General features: G+C 36.9%; 1 protein-coding gene across 3 annotated transcripts in view; it reads left to right on the forward strand.

Moving 5' to 3' along the window:
- SLC39A10 (solute carrier family 39 member 10) overlaps positions 1 to 20,804 on the forward strand; it is a 157,321-nt gene that overhangs the window by 131,516 nt on the left and 5,001 nt on the right. For all 3 annotated transcript variants that reach the window (XM_063644849.1, XM_055290081.2, XM_055290083.2), the window contains 4 exons: positions 1,227 to 1,347; positions 4,455 to 4,823; positions 6,059 to 6,139; positions 16,280 to 16,470. In XM_063644849.1, coding sequence (XP_063500919.1) covers positions 1,227 to 1,347; positions 4,455 to 4,823; positions 6,059 to 6,139; positions 16,280 to 16,470 — 762 coding nt within the window. The remainder of the gene's footprint in view (positions 1 to 1,226; positions 1,348 to 4,454; positions 4,824 to 6,058; positions 6,140 to 16,279; positions 16,471 to 20,804) is intronic.

Below are 20,804 nucleotides of genomic sequence, written 5' to 3' on the forward strand. Positions count from 1 at the left end.
GGATAGTGGCTGGCTTTCCTGAGCAAAAGCAAAAGCTTCCAGATCTCTATAAAGGTAGTTTTGGAAGTGGCACAGCATCACTTCTCCTGCATTCTATTGATCAAAACAAGTCAAAAGGCCAGCCAGAATTCCAGGGCAGGGGGGTAGATTCCGTGTCCTCATGGGTGGAGCAGAATGCTGATACAGGGAGGAAGGAAGTTGATAGTGGCCATCTTTGAGATTACCTTATGCTCTACTAGCCATGCAAGTTTACTCATACAGCAGTTAGAAGACTTAAACATCTGAAACATAGTTAACAGCCTATAAACAAAACCAACAACAAAAAAATGCCATGCCCGTCAGTAAGCATCTCCCAGAGAAAACTTTTTTTCAACACTGTTCTAGAATAATTATTTGCTTTCTTAAATTAACATACATTAGAAGCAGAAATTTAAGTTGGAAGAGTTGTTAGTGGTAGTTACATTGATAAAAGAAGAAAGCAGTAAAAGCCAGACTGTGAAGACATACAATAAGAAAAATTTAAACCTAAACAATGAAGTACAATAATTAGTATTTGTAATTAATTAAGGACAGATTAAATTATGTTCTTCATCTAATTCCAAGGTGGTAAGAAAGGATGCTTGTCTTTACTATACGACTACTAAGAGTCACTTACTGTGATAGGTCCTTTCATACATCACCTCGTTTAATTCTCATAAGAATGTTATTTTTACTTTTACAGATGAATATTCTTATATTCAATAAATTTAACAAACTTGCCTAAGTGTCAGATGGAAACTACAAACTTAAGATTCTCACTCAAATTTGACTCTCTTCTTTATGTCACATTCAAGGAAATATAGATTGCATTAAATATGAACAAAATTCAAACAAATACGCTTTAGTTTTTTGGAACTTTCTGTTACTTTACACTTTTGGATAAGAGATTTTACACATATTATACGTGTTTCATTTGTTGCATCTAATAATTCAGTACTGTGTGCTCTGTTCTTAACTTCAAAGTAGATGAATGGAACCTCTTAGTTGAACGTTTAAAAAAAAAAAAATTTAGTTGGATTTTTCATCTGTGGATTGCTTTACTCCCCAAAATTTTTTTTCATGCCCCTTTACAGTAATTTGTATATAAAGTTAACACCATTTTTACCTTTAGGTGTTAATGAGTCAATATTGTTGCTAATTGTGTCCTCACATTTTATACTAATATCAGATACTTTTTTTTTTTTTAGGGAAAACAGAAATGGTTTATGAAACAGAACACAGAAGAATCAACTATTGGAAGAAAGCTTTCAGATCACAAGTTAAACAATACACCAGATTCTGACTGGCTTCAACTCAAGCCTCTTGCCGGTAGACAGCAATTCTGACTCAAGACAAACTTTTTTCTTTTTTTTTTTTCATTCAAATTTACATTTAATTTCTATTTACATTCATTCAATCTGAAATTAAATAATACAGTAAACTAAATACAAGATGAAAAGCAGAAAAGGTGTTACCCTCATAGCACTCCTAATAAGGCAGCTGAATAATTTATTTACTGATAGATGCAAAGCCAACTTGGGATAGGAGAAAGAATCGTTTGAAGAGCAAATACATAGATGAACCTATCTTTCAGATGTTATTCTAGATAATCCACTGAGATAATACTTGTGCTATAACGATAAGAATTACACAAGAAAAGTACTGAATTAATCAGCAACAGACCACAGGTTATGCGTGACAAAGACTTTTTTTTTTTTTTTTTTTTTTTTAGACAGTGTCTCGCTCTGTTGCCCAGGCTGGAGTGCAATAGCGCCATCTCGGCTCATTGCAAGCTCCGCCTCCCGGGTTCACGCCATTCTCCTGCCTCCGCCTCCCCAGTAGCTGGGACTACAGGCGCCCACCACCACACCTGGCTAATTTTTTTCTTTGTATTTTTAGTAGAGATGGGGTTTCACCCTGCTAGCCAGGATGGTCTTGATCTCCTGACCTTGTGATCCGCCCACCTTGGCCTCCCAAAGTGCTGGGATTACAGGAGTGAGCCACCGCGCCCGGCCGACAAATACTTTTATGATAGTTTGTCTAGCTTGCTAGTGTCTCCTCCTATGAAAAAAGGTAGATGTTTGGACATAGATGTTTTTGAGAAATTAGCCATTTTCAAAATCTATTCTCCATAAATTCAGCATTTCTCATGGGAATAATCTTAGATCTAGCCCTTGTAAGCTGGGAGCCATATGAATAAATATTCAAAATAGGTCCTATATTAAATATATGATCCAAGGCTCAGAATATTAATACTATATAAGATGCATCTTGTTTATAATCATTTATTACCTGTGGTAAAGAATGTTGAATTTATAAAGTATCATAGATGCATTCTCCACCCCTCCCCCTCAAATTATCTTCTGTCTCAAAAAATAGTATGGAAAAATCCCTCTTGAAGGATTCAAATTAGTTAAAAGCATAAAGGGGCAAAAAGCAACATAATTTTCCTAAAAATCTGGTTCAAGTTCAATATTTAATACTTTACATAATTAATCACTGCTGGTTTATAAATCCAAATTTAGTTATTCTGTAATGCTACAAACCTTTTTTTTTTTTTTTTTTGAGACGGAGTTTCGCTCTGTCACCCAGGCTGGAGTGCAGTGGCGCGATCTTGGCTCACTGCAAGCTCTACCTCCCGGGTTCATACCATTCTCCTGCCTCAGCCTCCCGAGTAGCTGGGACTACAGGCCCGCCACCACGCCCAGCTAATTTTTTGTGTTTTTAGTAGAGACGGAGTTTCACCGTATTAGCCAGGATGGTCTCGATCTCCTGACCTCGTGATTCGCCCACCTCGGCCTCCCAAAGTGCTGGGATTACAGGCGTGAGCCACCTCGCCTGGCAATGCTACAAACCTTATAATCAAATTAGTAAGCTTAAGTGATTATATTTTAATTAAAAAACAGCATGTATAAAATAAAAATGTTTCCTGTAATAGCCGATTTTAAAGAAAATAAGTGATGAGAAAAGCACTTAATCTCTTTTGTATACTTACCTGGTATAATCATAAAGAACTCTCTTAGAAATTCCAGACTAGTGGCTGGGTGCGGTGGCTCACGCCTGTCATCCCAGCACTTTGGGAGGCCAAGGTGGGCGGATCAAGAGGTCAGGAGTTCAAGACCAGCCTGACCAATATGGTGAAACCTCAGCTCTACTAAAAATACAAAAATTAGCCGGGTGTGGTGGCACACACCTGTAGTCCCAGTTACTCAGATGACTGAGGCAAGAGAATCGCTTGAACCTGGGAGGTGGAGGTTGCAGTGAGCCAAGATCGTGCCATTGCACTCCAGCCTGGGTGACACGAGTGAGACTCCGTCTCAAAAAAAGAAACTCAAGACTAGTAATATTGACATCATCTTTTAAACTAGGCTTGAATTTTTACAAATAAATATAAATAAGCAATATTGCATAGGTGTGTGCTTTCTGTGACACTAATGTGATGCTTGACATGTTTCATAGTCATAGTAGGGATATCCATTTATGAAATACAAGTTCTCAATAAACTTTCCACAGCATGGGAAATAAATTTCACTTAATAAACGTGAAGTCAGAAAAACTTATCTATTTGTGTGGCTGGTAGGCATGCAATAAATGCTTTTTATGCAGAAAAGTTGCAGTGTTTGCCACTATTGCTGGCAGTACTAATTATGAAAACAGTTTAACTGGGGTGGTTATATCAGCCAGTCACAGTGTGCATGTTACTAGTAAATAGGACTGAGGAGGAATATTTTGGTGTATTAAGTTTCACTGGAATTTGGTCAGGCAGTCAACACTACAGTTAGTAAATGCATTTGAAAACAAGTGTCAGAGTATCACAAGCCATTTACTGCCAGAAATAATGCCCGTACATATCAGCATAGCTTTTTGGGTTCTGGCTTTTCAGACATCACAGATTGTCAGAGAACAAGGATCTGCACTTTAAGTACAATTCTGCTCTTTATCATTAAGCTAAATCTATAGCTTCTAATTTACCAGCTACAGTTAATAAAGTTCTTAGTAGGCTGCTGCAATAAGGGAGGAGGGGGTCTAGAAGGAGTGATTTTTTTAAAAAAAGGCTTTCTATCCAAAGATGAGCTCTTATGGAACTTTTATCTTCATGCTTTCCAGTTTTTCTCCTCACTTTGCCTGCTTTTGATTTCAGTTCCTTCCCACTGACCTTGTCCAGAGCATCTTTTGAATCTCCCCCCAAACCCAATTTCTTCTTTGTGTGTGTATGTTTGTTTTGTTTTGTTTTGCTTATTTTTTTATTGAACTCCAGAAATCATTTTTCTATTAGAATGGCTTCTAAATAATTTTAGGGAAATATATTTATTTAAGAATTCTAAAAGACATTCACTTAAGAAATGTTCATTGCACTGCTATTCTGTCTAGGTTTAAATTAGCAAATATCCATGCATTTAATTGTTGATAAAGCATATCCTTTGCTATAAATACAGGAACTGATGACTCAGTTGTTTCTGAAGATCGACTTAATGAAACTGAACTGACAGATTTAGAAGGCCAACAAGAATCCCCTCCTAAAAATTACCTTTGTATAGAAGAGGAGAAAATCATAGACCATTCTCACAGTGATGGATTACATACCATTCATGAGCACGATCTCCATGCTGCTGCACATAACCACCACAGCGAGAACAAAACTGTGCTGAGGAAGCATAATCACCAGTGGCACCATAAGCATTCTCATCATTCCCATGGCCCCTGTCATTCTGGATCTGATCTGAAAGAAACAGGAATAGCTAATATAGCCTGGATGGTGATCATGGGGGATGGCATCCACAACTTCAGTGATGGGCTTGCAATTGGTAAGTGGACTGGAAACGACTGTCTGTGCTAATCTTATGGACTATAATATGTACGATTAAATTTGGCTGGAGCTTAACAAATATACGGTTATGTATCACCCTGGTCAGTTGATTTTTCCCAAAGGCTACAGTTTTGTGTTCAGTTGTTACATTTGGAGGTGTAAGGGTATAATTTAGTGGGGTTTTTTTGAACATGTAAACAAATGTGTATAGTATATTTCTTTAATAACTTGATTTCTCAAAGTACAGTTACCATATTAAAAAAGCTGCTTAACATTATATTTTCAAATGCATTTACATATCCCTGAAAGAGAACAGTTTAATTTCAATCTTAGGTTTAATAAATTTGCCATATCTTTGAAAAGGCAAAAAAAAAAAAAAAAATTTACAACATTGAAAATTCATTGTACTAAATTCAAATATATTAGTATCTTGCTAAAGTAAACTGATATTACCAGTTAAAGAGAACATTAAGTGTGATCAATACATAATTTTCTTTGAGATCCAGACTCTTTTAGCACCCAGAAGTAAGCGGAGACCATGTTTTTGAATTTACAGTAGCTGTTTTTTTTTTTTTTTTTTTTAAATAGAGACAGTCTAGCTATGCTTCCCAGGCTGGTCTTGAACTCCAGGCCTCAAGCAATCCTTCTGCCTCAGCCTCCCAAAGTGCTAGGATTACAGGCATGAGCCACCATGCTCAGCCTATAGTAGCTGTAATACTAAAGAATAAATAATTCTGCTAGTAGACCTAGATGCATTTATAAATCAGACCTCAGTCCTCAACACTACCAGACAAGTAATACTTTGTGCCATTTATTTTCTAGGTCTAGAAAAGTTTTGATAAGGATGTTAGCCATTTAAATCCCTATGAAGATCAATGTGAGAGAGCAAGTACAATCTTAGACTTATAAGACTTAAAGTTGACCATCAAACCACTACTCTGAAGTTCTGAAAATTGTTACTATTCCCGAGATATTAGTGAGTTGGAAGGCTATAAAAATAGAGAATTAAATTCAATACGGAATATTGCTTTTATTGAATAGCTATTTATCTAGTTGTCACATACCTATTATACCCCACTATATATTCAAAAACTATAGTGTGTAAGATAAGTGAGTCACTCATATATTAAGAAATTAATTTAGATAGGCAAAAGAAACTGCATCTGTCATTAATGAAAATGTGAAGAGTTAAGATCAGCAAACCTCACTTGTTTTTTTTCTTATCTTCCTCAGGTGCAGCTTTCAGTGCTGGATTGACAGGAGGAATCAGTACTTCTATAGCCGTCTTCTGTCATGAACTGCCACATGAATTAGGTAATATAACCTTAAAAATTTTACCAGATTTCATCAAATCTAAGACTTCCTTAATTGTAATTGCATTCAAATTTCAGAGATGTTCAAGCATAAAAAAATGGCTGATGGCAACTATAGTGTCAGTAATTGTAAGATATTTCATGATGTTAAAATATGAAAAAAAAATGCGCCTTAAGATTGATGAAATATTTCTGTGTGTTTTCCTTTGCATTCAATAACATAGTTCTACTGTTATAATGAAGATTATAGATTATGACTGGTTCACTAAATATAACTTTTAAAAAGAAATATTTCCTAATTTAAATGCCACATTTTGCTGTTAATCTACTTTTATTTCATATACCATGTAGACTATATTTTTAAAAGAATCAGGGTAAAGTTTACAATTACATAATTGAAAGTTGTCCTAGATGTACTTAAGGCAGTCTTTCTTCATAAATAATAGAAAGTTAATATTGATGTTCAAAAATGTTACCTGGATGGTTATTAAAGATAGGGTTGTGTTCTTAACTTGGTTACTAACCAGCACTGAGGTTTTAGAGTAATCATTTATTTCCAAAGCTCTTATTTTATCTATGAAGTAAGAAGGTTGGATGATTTCTGTTTTCATTTTATATATTTTAATATTATAATCTTAATACCCAAAAATCTAGTATGTGTTTCTTATGTGATTTTGGTAGAATGGAGCTGAATACTCAAAAAATAATCTTTAAAAACCTATATTTTTCTTTTTTCATTTAAAAAATATTTTCTTGTTTATTGATACACTTTCAACTATAGTAATCATATATATTATGTTGGACTTCATTCTTTTTTTTTTTTTGAAGGCATTTCCTATTTGCCCTTAGAAATGAGCGCTAGAAATGAGCTGCATTTTTTTTTCTAAAAGAGAAATGGGTTACTTCCTCCTCACTTTGATTTGCTTTCCTGATACATCCCTTATGTTTCTTACCTTATGTTACTTATTATTATGTTTTAAAACTCTCCATCCTGATTACGATGAGTTAATTTAATCTGTTGTTTCTGCCCAGTACTCAGAAATGTGCTTTCACCATATTTTACATATTTAGCACCTATTATTGGACACAGCACGTGGCCTTTAATTTCGTCCCGTCACAGATGGTAGTGCATTGAACATTTCTAGACTTGATACCTGTCGACTTCTCTGAGATATACACTCAGAAACAGAATTGACAGGTCTAGGGTATGCATGCTAAAGCAGTATGATTTCCAAACAGCAATATCTGAAAGTTCTTGTTGCCACAACCCTCCCAGCACTTGGCATTAACTTTCTTTTTTTTTTTTTTTTCTTTGAGACAGTCTTGCTCTGCTGCCCAGGCTGGAGTGCAGTGGCGTGATCTCGACTTACTTCAGCCTCCATCCCCCAGGTTCAAGCGATTCTTATGCCTCAGCCTCCCAAGTAGCTGGGACTACAGGCATGCGCCACCACGCCGGGCTAATTTTTTTGTTGTTGTTTTTGTTTGTTTTTTTTTTTTTTTTTTTTTTTTTTGAGACCGAGTTTCACTCTTGTTGCCCAGGATGGAGTACAATGGTATGATCTCGGCTCACCCCAACCTCCGCCTCCCAAGTTCAAGTGATTCTCCTGCCTCAGCCTCCCAAGTAGCTGGGATTACAGGCTTGCGCCACCACGCCTGGCTAATTTTGTATTTTTAGTAGAGACAGGGTTTCTCCATGTTGGTCAGGCTGGTCTCGAACTCCCAACCTCAGGTGATCTGCCTGCTTCGGCCTCCCAAAGTCCTGGGATTACAGGCATGAGCCACTGCGCCTGGCCATAATTTTTGTATTTTTAGTAGAGACAGGGTTTCGCCATGTTGGCCAGGCTGGTTTTGAACTCCTGACCTCAGCCTGCCAAAGTGCCGAGATTACAGGTGTGAGCCACTGCACCTGGCCTTAACTTTCACTTTTTTACCAAGGTAATGGATGTAAACCATTTCTTTTTATTTTAGTTGGTATTTATTGGTTTACCAATTTAGTTTCTCTCCACATGCAATACTGCTTTGGTTTTCTTCTTTTATAAATTAACAAACAGTAGCTTAAGATGTAAATATTCATTCACATGGAAAATATCTGAGGGAAATGGAGATGGCATTAATTTGAAAGAAAAAATACTAATGTCACCTTTGGAATATGCAAGGGATTTTTTCATGTGTTTTCTAATTTAATTTTTCTGAAAACTCACCTGGCTATGAAGTGTCTGTATTTCTGCGTGATTGTCTTGATTTGTAGTATTTGCTCATTTTGAATAGAACTTATCATGTAATTTTCTTGAAAAATCAGTAACTTCTTACATAAAGCAGTAGAAATATATTAGTGCATACTTGGTGCTAATTCCTTGGGGCTTGATTCTGTATGGTTTCATTTACCTTGCCAACTTCAGACACATAATCTTACTTCTTGTTCATGCCCATTATCCTTTATCCAGACCAAGTCATCACTGCCTTTGTGGTGTTTTTGCTTAGACAGTTTCCATAGTCTTTATATCTCTGGTTTTATTCTGTGGTAGTATATCATTGCCAGATATATCTGCTTAAATGTGATGTTCTTATGTAATTAAAGTCTTCCAGTAGCTTTCCTGACATATAAAATGGAGCTGGATTTTATTAGTTAAATTTTTTTTCCCCCTGTAACAGGGTCTCCCTCTGTTGCCCAGGCTGGATTGCAGTGGCTTGATCACGGCTCAGTGCAGCCTTGACCTCCTGGGCTCAAATGATCCTTCTACCTTGGCCTCCTGAGTAGCTGGGACTACAGGCATGCACCACCATGCCCAGCTAATTTTTGTATTTTTGATAGATAGGGTGTTGTGATGTTGCCCAAGCTGGTCTTGAACTCCTGGGCTCAAGTGATCCACCTCCCTCAACCTCCTAAAGAATTACAGGTGTGAGCCACCACGCCGAGCTATGAGTCACACTTTCAATGACCTTCACTTCTTCTCTCTACCTACCTTTTTAGGGTTACCTGCAGTACATCTTGTTACATGTTTTTCATTTCAACTAAATGCAATTCACCAAATGTGTAGTGTGGGTGCCTGAATCTGTTTCCTTGTTTATACCATTCTCCTACATGGCTGGCCCAAATACTTGTATTCCTAGTTTATCATGTTAAGAATCTTCAACTTTATTACCATCTTTTACTTCATGCCTTGGATTACTGTTTCCTCTAAATTTTATTGTTTGCTTTCTCGGGGTCCTTCACCCATTTTCTTGTTAGATGCCGTATTTCTTAAACTGTAGTTTTTTAATGCACAGATACTATGTCTTATACTCTCCTCTGTCACATACTGCTGTTAGCCTTGATTTGTGGAGTTAGGCTATCAGTTTTTATATATGAGTAACATGTTGCCTCATATTTAATCTTTCACTTAAAACTATTTTTAGTAACAGACTTGGATAATCATACATACACCTCCATAATATACTAGAAAAACCTCCAACTTTCCTTCCTGTTCATCTACCCACTACCCAATAAATGGAGTGTCAGGCTACTTCAACTTTAAGTGTGGTTTTATTGAATTGCCCTAACCTTGAAGGATTCACTCAGACACAGAATTGAAAACAAGTTGGAGATTAAGGATGATTACCTTCTTACCACGCTTTTTCTGTCTGCAATTTCTCATTGAAGGAGTGACACACAAGGGCTGATAACCACATGTAGAACAAATGCATTACATACATTAATAGCTAGGTAAGCCCTTGATACCCAATGCAGAGCTCTGGTAGAAAACGGGAGCAGAGAACTCTGCTTGGACCAGGACCCCCTAGTGAGTCATTCAGACCTCAGATGTCTACCTGTTTTATCCCACAAATCAGAGGCTGAGATGTTGCTACTGCTATGAGAAGTAATGTCAAGCCAGAGTATACTGAATTTTGCCAGAGGGAAAGGAGTGGGCTTTAAGAAAATGTGCATTTTTTTGGCCGGGCGCGGTGGCTCATGCTTGTAATCCCAGCACTCTGGGAGGCCGAGGTGGGCGAATCATGAGGTCAGGAGATCGAGACCACGGTGAAACCCCGTCTCTACTAAAAATACAAAAAATTAGCCGGGCGTGGTGGCGGGTGCCTGTAGTCCCAGCTACTCGGAGAGGCTGAGGCAGGAGAATGGCTTGACCCCAGGAGGCGGAGCTTGCAGTGAGCCGAGATTGTGCCACTGCACTCCATCCAGCCTGGGTGACATAGCGAGACTCCGTCTCAAAAAAAAAAAAAAAAAAAAGAAAAAGAAAATGTGCATTTTTACTAATGTTAAATTGACATAAACTATACCATACTCTAGCTGGATAGGCTACTAGGGAAGAAACAGTGTAAAGAAATGACCTAGCTTCTTCTTCTGGAGGTGACAGAAAGGGCTCTGGTCCTTGTATCTATCAACAAGTTAAGAAGTGGTCTAGGAACCATAAATAAAGGAAGTAAAAATATGATTGTGGAGCCTAGTTTTTGCCTTAAGGCACAGCAAAGGGCACTTTTGTACAATAGGACCAGGTCAGTGTCCCTACTCTGATCAGATCATCTATTCTTACTTGGAGAGGAACAGGATGTGGAGAAAGGCATACAAGCTTCTTCCTCAGAACTCCCAAGCACAGGGAAATTCATTCCTCTCTAGGTTGAGTTAGAAGCATGGCAGATACAGCCAGGGAGAAGTCCACTTCCCACTTTCTAGGTTAAGATGTTGGCAAAGCAGTAGAGTATGTCACATTTCAGGATAATTTATTTGATCTAAAACCTATTTTGCCCTGTTATATTTTTTATTATGAATTCTTAAAACAATTCTGAGATTTCCATACTGACCTCAGACCCTTGGAGGAAAAACATGTTTTCCAATTACATTGCAATACATTGGAGACTGACCCTTAGTTGGTAATTCCAAGTTCTTGTGTTCCGTTTCTGAACAGACTGCTGTTTTTCCAGTGGTATATTCATTGAGACACAGAATTGAAAACAAGTTGTTTTAGAGATTAATGATGGTTACCTTCTTACCACTTACCCCTTTTTCTCTCTGCAGTTTCTGCAGGTGTTTTTTGTAGTTGTGTTTAGGAATGTGATAGGTAAAAACATATCCTTAGAACCATAGAATAACATATAGTTCAGGGAATTTGACTCTAAGAGACATGAAGAAATTGAAAGCATTTGAGGAAATAGCAAACTCACATCTCATTTTGTGTTTGCTCTCTGGTGTGGTAGTGGGTTAAATTGCCTGAATTATTAAGTCACTACTGTCTTTTCTGTGTTTGCCAAACTTATGTAGCTGAATTTAAGTTACAATACGACTTTGTCTTATCTCTTCACTTTTTTCCACCTTCCTTCAATAAGGAACTGTATAAGCATTTGAAGAATAATTTACATAAAAGCCTGTAGTAGGGGGAGGCCATCTATAGGGGATATAATGTTGGGGACCATCCAGAGGGCAGGAGGAAGACAGCCGTTTCCAGGTTTGAACTCAGGACAGATCAACCACCTGGGTGTCGTCTGCACTCTCAGAACGGCCCCAGAGTCTTAGACTCCACCGGGGTTTCACAGACTCCTGCCTGAATTCTGAGACTCCCACAGAGAGGCTTTTGACTGTGGATAGATGCAGAATTATTCTTGTGGATGTTGGGTTATGAGTGGGTCACCTTCCATTTTGACATCTTGTTCTATCACAATTTCCCAAACTTTCTTCTTGATGTTGAGTAATGTGTTTCAGCTTCAAGGAAATAACATTTTGATAAAAAAAAAATATATATATATATATAGCCATGGGGCAAGGGTTAGAAAACTTACCTATTGGGTACTGGGTACTATTGTGTAGTATACCAGGGTGACCAGTCATACCCCACACCTCAGCATCACATAATATACCTCTGTAATAATCCTGTACATGTACCCCTTGCTTCTAAAATAAAAGTTGAAAAAGAAAAAATATGTAGCCATATTATTAAGACTCAATTAAGCGAGGTTATAGTGTTGTACATTTTTCCTTTCTCTCAAATTAAGGATTACATAGAAATTTAAAATAAGATTTTCATAATGTGTTAAATTATCCATAGGAAATTGAACATTCATTGTATACATTTATGTAGAATTTTAATGTGTATATAACCATTATTTAAGACAAGAATAAAGAACCTTAAAATATACACACGTTTTAAAAAATCTCAATAGTGGATGTTAACAGATGTTAACATCTATAGCATTGGATCTCATTAGTTTAACAGCTTTGGCAGGCACACCTCATTCATTGTGCTAATGATATCCTTTGTCAGCAGGAAGGAAAGAATATTGATTTATCAAAAGATGAATAGATTTGCATGTTTAGTATAAATCCCTGCTGTGAGGATTCCTTTGACTTAGTTTTAAAATGTTTATACAGGTTCTCACTGAGAAGGGAAATGAGGAAAAAGAAAAACATGCAGATACCTTTGAGAATTTATAACCTGAGATAAGACTACAACCAAGATAGATTTTAAAATGAAATAATTCACTTGATACAAAGATAATTATACAAAAATCATTTGTATTGCTATATACTAGTAATCAACAGTTGAAAATTAAAATTTTAAAAAGGATCTACTTATAATAGCATCAAAAACATGTAATATTTAGCTTAAATCTAACAATATGCATAGACCTACAAATCATCAATAAAAGAAACCAAAGGAGACTTAAATGAAGAGCTATACCAGGTTCAGGGACCAGAAGACTATTGTTAAGGTGTTAATTTTTTCCTATAGACACAGTGCATTCTCAGTAAAAAATCCAGCAGGCTTTTTTGCAGAGATGAACAGCTTTTTAAACATTTTATATGGAAAGGGGAAGGAACTTGAATAGCCAGTAGAATTTTGGAAAAGGGCAGCAAAGTTGATTTAAGATTTACTATAAAGCCACGGTAATCAAAACAGTTGGAATTGGTGAAAGAGTAGACACATAAAGCAATGGAACAAAGCAAAGAGTCCTCATATATATGGCAGTTTATCTTCAACAAAAGTACAAAGAAAATTCCATGGTGAAAGGATGGGGTAGTATTTTCGACAAAGGGCGCTGTAACAGTTGGACATCTACATGCAATTAAAAAAAAAAAAAGGAAGAAAGAAAAATACTTTTGACCCATATCTCACTATAGAAAAAACAATGAACTCAAAGTAGGTAATCTAAATGGAGACTCTTAAAAATAGAAGAAAATGTAGAATATCTCTGTGTCTTTGGGTTAGGCAAAGTATTCTTAGATACAGCACTAAGAGCATGCTCCATTAGGGAAAACAGTCATAAAATACACTTCTTACAAATTAAAAACTCTTCACAAAAGACAGTTAACAAAAAGGCAAGCCACAAACTGGGACAAAATATTTGGACAATACATATCCGACAAAAGACTTCAATCATAGTAAAACAGCCCAACAAAATAAAATAGACAAAAAGACTTGAACAAACGTTTCACTGAAGAAAGTATACAGATGAGATTTGAGATGCTGGATTGCAAATTATGGGCTGTCAAGGATGTGGAACAGCTAGAGCTTCTATACATTGCTGGTGGGGATGCAATTTCTTATAAAATTACAAATATGCTTAACTGTATGGCCCAATGACCCCACTTAATAGGTGTCTGGCCAAGAGAAATGAAAACTTATGTTGACACAAAGGCCTGTTTATGAATGTGTACAGTGGCTTTCTTCATAATTGCCAAAAACTGTGAACAACCTAAATGTTCTTTCTAGTGAATATAGATAAATAAACTATGGTTCATCTATGGAATATTACTGAGCAATAAAATAATTTTCTGATATACACAGTAACACGAATGAGTCTTACATGCATTATTCTAAATGAACAAAATCTAAACTTGAAAGACTACATACTGTGTGCTTCCATTTAGATGATGTTCTGGTAAAGGCAAAATTATAGGAACAGAAAGCAGATTGTTGGTTGCCTAAGGGCAAGTGGCCTAAAAAAATTTTGGAAGGGTAATGAAACAGTTCTAGAGTTTAATGGTGTTTATGGTTATAGGGTGTATGTGTTTGTCCAAATTCATAGAAGTCTACATTTTTAAAAAATGAAATAATTGTGTAATTATACCACAGTTTGTAAAAATATTAAATGAAAATAGTTCACCTTCGATCTTGATTAGTTAATTCATGCTGTTTGGTTGTTACTTAGGAAGGAACTTAAACCATCTTGCTATCCAGTAATATTAGAGAAGGCAACAAAGTTGATGTATTTTGTACCCATGACACCGTTGTTCGTTGAGTATTAAATAATGCTCATTTTTAAACGCATTATTAAATTATAAAAGGAAGCAATGCATTTTGCAACCTAAAAGACACTTCTGTAGTCTCAGTTTGTTTTACGTAACCTGCTAAATGAAATTGCCTCTTTAGCACAGTTGGTGTGTGATTTATTGAAAACAAGAAGAGGAAATTTGTTAGGGAAGTTAGGGAGCTCTTTCCACAGAGAAAAAGCTGAGAAAGACTGGAGAAAATTAAACAACACTCCAGGAGAGAGAAGAGATAAAAGCTGATATTAAATCCAGGTCTCAGCAGGATAATTAAGGTATTTAGGATCAGAGGAGAAAAGATGTAAGGAGAATAGCATTAGGTGAAAACTGGACAATTACAACTTAGAAACCATTGGTAAATAACCTCCTTAGGTATATTATCTTAACTTTCCAAAATAATGCCGCAGTGTTTAGTTTGTAGCAATTTGTTGGAAGGTAATGTACCTTGCAGTAATTTCTTTATTGTTAACTTCTCCTTGTTATAGACTGTGACCTTGTAACCATGAGAGGTATAGAAGAACAGATCATGTATTTTTAGATATGTAGCTGTTAAGATCCTTTCTTAAGGGAAAGAAACAAGCCCAGTCAGTATTCTGTATAGCACCTTGCATATGCTGAGTGTTCAATAATTGATTAGATGTTTGTTCATGTAGTAACTGAAACAAAACTATTATAGTAAGTAAAGCTAATGGGTTTTTTTCTTTCATACTTCTTCAAGGTGGAAGAAACTATTGCTTTTGACCCATTAGCTTCAATACTGTTGTCTCTAGCATCATTTTGCCCTTCCACTGACACTTCTCTGAGCAATATTTTTTTCCCCCTAATGTTCCAACTTCATTTTTTTCATAGGCACTAGTCAAGCTTGCAGATAATGTTCCAACTTTAGACAGATGAATAAGAAAAGTGCCTTTCTTCTTAATTGGGAGGGAGGGGGTGGCAGGAGGACAGTCCATTGAGGATCCTTAGAAAAACATTTCAGTATTTTCCCTCCTGTGAGTTTTTGTCTTACATCAGCTCTGTGGTCATGGATGATTTCACAGTCACCAATGTCACCATTCTTCATCATCACAGTTAGAAACAGACTTTGGAGCATGGCTTAATAAGAACCTGGCATTTACTCTATTTTCAGCATTGTTGATGCTCTTCGGAGCCTCAGCCAGACATTTATGTGCATCATTGTAGAAGCATGGAAAAGTGGTAGGAAGAGCTCTTCATTCTTATTACATTTTTAGAATTTTCAGGATTAAAGATTTTCTTTCTGGGAAAAAAAAAATAAATGTAACCATAGCATAAAATATACTTAAAGCACCTGTTACCTCTGTTCTTCCTTAGACCATTTCCCTTTGAAGAAAGGGTAGAAGTTCTAGCAGGGAGGTCTTGATTGTTGGTTACAAGAAGAGTGGTGACCGTGTTTTTTTCTTTTGTAAAAATTTTACATTTAAGTTATACAGTAGAATTGACTTTTTTGTGAGTACAGTTCTTTGAATTTTAACATATATATAGATTTCTGTAATCACTGCCACCATCAGGATCAGAGTAGCTTTGTCACCCCCAACAACCCCTGCCTCGTGCTCTTCCTTTAGAGTCACAGCTCTCCACCATCTCTGTCCCCTGGCAACCACTAATTGTTCTTCATTATTATAGTTTTGTCTGTTTCACAATAGATTAATAACCTTTCAGATGGTCTTCTTTCAGTATCATGCCTTTGAGATTCATCCAAGTTTTTGCATGCATTGTGGTTTAATAAGTAAAATATTTTATATATCACATAAAATGTTTTTATTAAAAGTGTGTATCTTTTTAATGCTGATTTTGTTTTCTCCATTCAGATTTGTGTTTTAAATCCTGTGGTTTTAAAACATTCCCATTGTTTCTTAATTGCAGGTGATTTTGCAGTTCTTCTTAAAGCAGGCATGACTGTAAAGCAAGCAATTGTATACAACCTCCTCTCTGCCATGATGGCTTACATAGGCATGCTCATAGGCACAGCTGTGGGTCAGTATGCCAATAATATCACACTTTGGATCTTTGCAGTCACTGCAGGCATGTTCCTCTATGTAGCCTTGGTGGATATGGTAAGATACTTTATATTTTTTTGTGGTACTAAACCTGCAAATGAAAGAAATCCTTGGAAGTGGTTTGAAGCCAAACTATTTTTAAAAATATAACTCATTTTAAAGACATAATATCCTAAATAATCTCCTAAGGAAAGACATTTAAGTAGGAGGTTTCCTTTTATGGAAACCAGTTGAGTTGCTGAAAATAGCTGTCCAAATGATGTTACTATTTAATCATTAGTAGTAGAGTTAGAATTACAGAATTATTATACTACTTTAAAGACTTTGTAATATTGGTGTAGAAGTGTTGTATTTTTGTAAGCAAAATTAATTTTTTGAGTTTGTTTTATGGCAAACAGGAGAGAAATACTATTCCTGTTAGGTAAGCCAGTCTTCTGGAAGGAAGTGATATATATTCCATAGGGTTTATGTAATTTCTCTTATTTCTAAATTTAGCTTAAAGTTAAATGTAAATGCTAACCATTTGTTTTATTTTGATTTTACTTTAATACCCCAAATATGTTAGACAGTGTATTTACAGAACTAGCAATTAGGTTTTTTGGTTGGTTGTTTGACTAGATATGACATTTACTCTTTTTTTCTGGTAAGATCATCACAGTCTTATTTCAAAATTATGCAGCCTTTTTTTTTTATGAGATAGGGTCTCACTCTGTTGCCTAGGCTGGAGTACAATGGCATGAATATGACTCACTGCAGCCTCGACCTCCTGGGCTCAAGCAATCCTCCTGCCTCAGCCCCTGAGTGGCTAGGACTACACGTGCCTGCCACCACAGCCAGCAAAAATAATTTTTTCTTTACTTTTTTTTTTTTTTTTTATAGAGATAGGGTCTTGCTGTGTTGCCCAGGCTGGTCTCAAACTCCTGGGCCCAAGCAGTCCTCCTGCCCCAGCCTCTCAAAGTGTGGGATTACAAATGTGAGCTACCACACCCGGCCCAGCCTAAATTTTTAATCACAGAATTAATGCCTATTTATCATAGAAGGTTTCGAAAATGTAAACAATTATTTCTTTTTGTTGACAAAGTTACCTAGGAATAGTCATCTTCCCTGCTGACTTTTAATATCTCATTTCCTATTCTCACCCTCAGCTGATAACCTTGCTTCTGATTTCATGGGGAACACTGAAGCCATCAATCCACAAGTTCTCATCATCACTTCTGCTTACCTTCTCTATCTACGCCCATTTACATTCTTTCCTGTTACCAAAAGGAAACTTCCTAGCTGGTGCTCCTGCAAACTGTTCCCTAGAACTGATCCCCTCGTGCTAACTCCCTTAAGTTCTCCTTTCTCTTTCCCACACCATTTCCCCCCTTCTGCTGGATTATTTCTATTAGCCTATAAACCTCATATTACTTCTCCCTTCTTAAAAAGGTGGGGGACCTCTCTTAGTTCCAACTTCCCCTTTAGCTATCACCCTATTGCTGCTCTCTTTTAGGACATTTTCATTGGTTTGTTTTGTTTTGGGTTATTTTTTGAGACAGGGTCTCACTCTGTTACCCAGGCTGGAATGTAATGGTGCAATCATAGTTCACTGCAGCCTCGACTCCTCACGCTCAAGTGATCCTCCTGCCTCTACCTCCTGAGTAGCTGGGGCCACAGGTGCACACCACCATGCCTAATTTTTTTTTTTTTTTTTAGACCTGGAGTCTCACTATGTTGCCCAGGCTGGTCTTGAATGCCCGGCCTCAAACAATGCTCCAGCCTCAGCCTTCCAAAGTGCTAAGATTATAGCCAGCCAGCCGTGCCCTGCCCATTGTTTATTTTTAAATTTTCCTCTTTTTTTGAGCCAAACCTAAGCAGGTTTTCCCCCAGACTTTTCTGCCAGAACTGCTTTTGTAAAATTAACCATTGACCATGGCATCGCTAAGTCTGCTAGTCATTTTCCAGTCTTCATTTTTCTTGTCATAACAGCAGAACTTGACAGTTGGTCATTCTCTTTTCTTTGAAATGCTTTTGTGTCAGTAGGCTTCTGTTTGTTTGTTTATGTTTGTTGTGAGATAGTCTTGCTCTGTTGCCTAGACTGGAGTATAGTGGCATGATCTCAGCTCACTACAACCTCCGCCTCCTGGGTTCAAGCGATTTTCATGCCTCAGCCACCCAAGTAGCTGCGATGACAGGCATGTGCCATCACGCCCAGTCTTTTGTCAGTAGGTTTCTATAATACCACAATTTCCTGGCCTTTTCTCCACCTTGCTAGCTTTTCTCAGACTCTTTACCGGATCCTCCTCTTCTCCCCCTGCCTCTAAATGTTGGCAAAAGATATAAGTAATTTCATCTAGTTTCATGGCTTTAAATATTTGTTGGCTGATAATTCCTAAATTCGTATCTTTAGTATAGGCCTTTAACTCCAGACTAATCCAACTGTACTTGAATGTCTAAAAGGCATTGTGCACTTGACATGTTCAGAACAGCTCTTGACATTGCCACCACTACTCCTTGACCAGCCTGTCTTGTAGAATTCTCCATCTCAGAAATGATGATACCTCTATTCTCCTAGTTGCTCAAAAAGCCTGAGTGTCATCCTTTGACTCAACTTTTTGCCCTCTCACATCTTGTTTGCCAGAAAGTCCTGAGGCCTCTTTCGCCTAACCACCTGTACCCTCATCATTTTCATCCAAGCCACCACCATCTTTCTCTTTTTAACTGCTCTTCCTGCTCTGTCCTTGTCCTGCCTTCCAACTCTGTATCAGCTCAACTAGAGCGATCCTTTTAAGCCATATAGATCACATCATCCCGTTTGTGTGCTTCACATTGTGGTTTTTCACACCATTCAGAGTAAAAGTCCTAAAGTTCTTTCTTTGACTTGCAAAGTTTTTCATCATCCTTGAACATTTCCACTCCCTTGTCCTCCTTAGTTCTCCTATCCTTACTTCAAATCCTCCCACTCTCCCCAAGGGACATTCTGCGTCAGGGCTGTGGCACTTGCTGATCACCCCTCCGGAATAGTTTTCCTGCAGACATCCTCATGGCTAGCTCCTGCTTAAGAGGCATCTTATCTAAAATTTAAATCTCCCCTTCAACATTTCATATCCTCTATCCCTGCTTTACTTATTCTCCTTTGTACATGTGTCTCAACCTATTAACACCATTTTACTTATTTATCGTGTTCATTGTCTTCCCCACTAAGATGTCAGCTCTGGGAGGACAGGCATTTTTGTCTTATTTTATATACTGCTGGAAATTTATAGTTAGTATTTCCTTACATCTGTAACACTAGAAAGTTACAGATACAAGAATGAGTCTTTACAGAAAGGATTTACAGTTTAATGAAGAAGAAAAGTAGTCATAATTACAGTTATTTTGATATGTGTTATGATAGAGTTTCGCACGATGTTCGTGGAACTACAGAGAGGCTGGCTAAAAAGTTAGGGAATAGAAAGTTTTTATGTCAAAAAATCCGAGCTGAGTCCTAAAGAATGGAGTTTATTAGAAGCAAGGGGAAGGGTCGTAGGAGGAAGCTGAATGATTCATAACATCATTCCTTTGAACAGTAGGTCTATAGCTAGGACTATATTCTGAGGAAATAACATGACTACTCCTGATAAAACAAGCAAACAAAAATAAAACCTCACTACTTGGTTCTTTGCAGTAGTATTTATAATGTCACAATTATATTGGAAACACTCTAAATGTTCAAGAGAAAGGGAAGAAACTACCCACATATATTTTGTGAGATTTTAACAACACAGAAATTGGGTATTTTCTAATGTTAAGTAGGAAAAAATGGATCCATATTGTTATCAGGTGGGTGTTGGCCATATCCTGACAGTCACACAACATGCCATACCAAAAAGATGGGAGTTTATCTTGTAAACTTTGCAGAGCCATGAAAAAGTTTAAGCAGAAGAATGACACGATCACATTTTTGTTTCAGAAAGACCACTTTGGCTCTATGGAGGAAGACTTTTATTGATTTAAAGCCATTCAATAAGATATCAACAGTACCAGAAGTTTTAGTTTGAGATACCTATAGGATATCCAGGTGGAAGTATCTAGTTGTAGAGGACTTTGGGTGGTGCTGTTTATCAATCAGTATCGAAGCATTTTTGTGTAGTATTTTAAACAAGTATGGCCTTACCGGTAGGTGTTGGTTGGCTCTTAGCTGTGGTTATGACAAACAGTGTGCGTGTTGACATTCAGGTTAGAATTAAATGTGGCAAAGCCATAGTTCCTATTCTAGTTGGTATGTATACATATCTAGAGGGCATATTTCTGTAAAACATCCTGCATATTGTTTATGCTTAAGTATTTAAGGAAAGTCATAATGAAAAATCTTTGTAACAATAAAAACTTGGAAGGAGGAGAAAGGATAGAGTAAAATAGTCTTCTTACTA

Source organism: Symphalangus syndactylus, chromosome 8 (genome assembly GCF_028878055.3).
Source record: "Symphalangus syndactylus isolate Jambi chromosome 8, NHGRI_mSymSyn1-v2.1_pri, whole genome shotgun sequence".
Lineage (NCBI taxonomy): Eukaryota > Metazoa > Chordata > Mammalia > Primates > Hylobatidae > Symphalangus > Symphalangus syndactylus.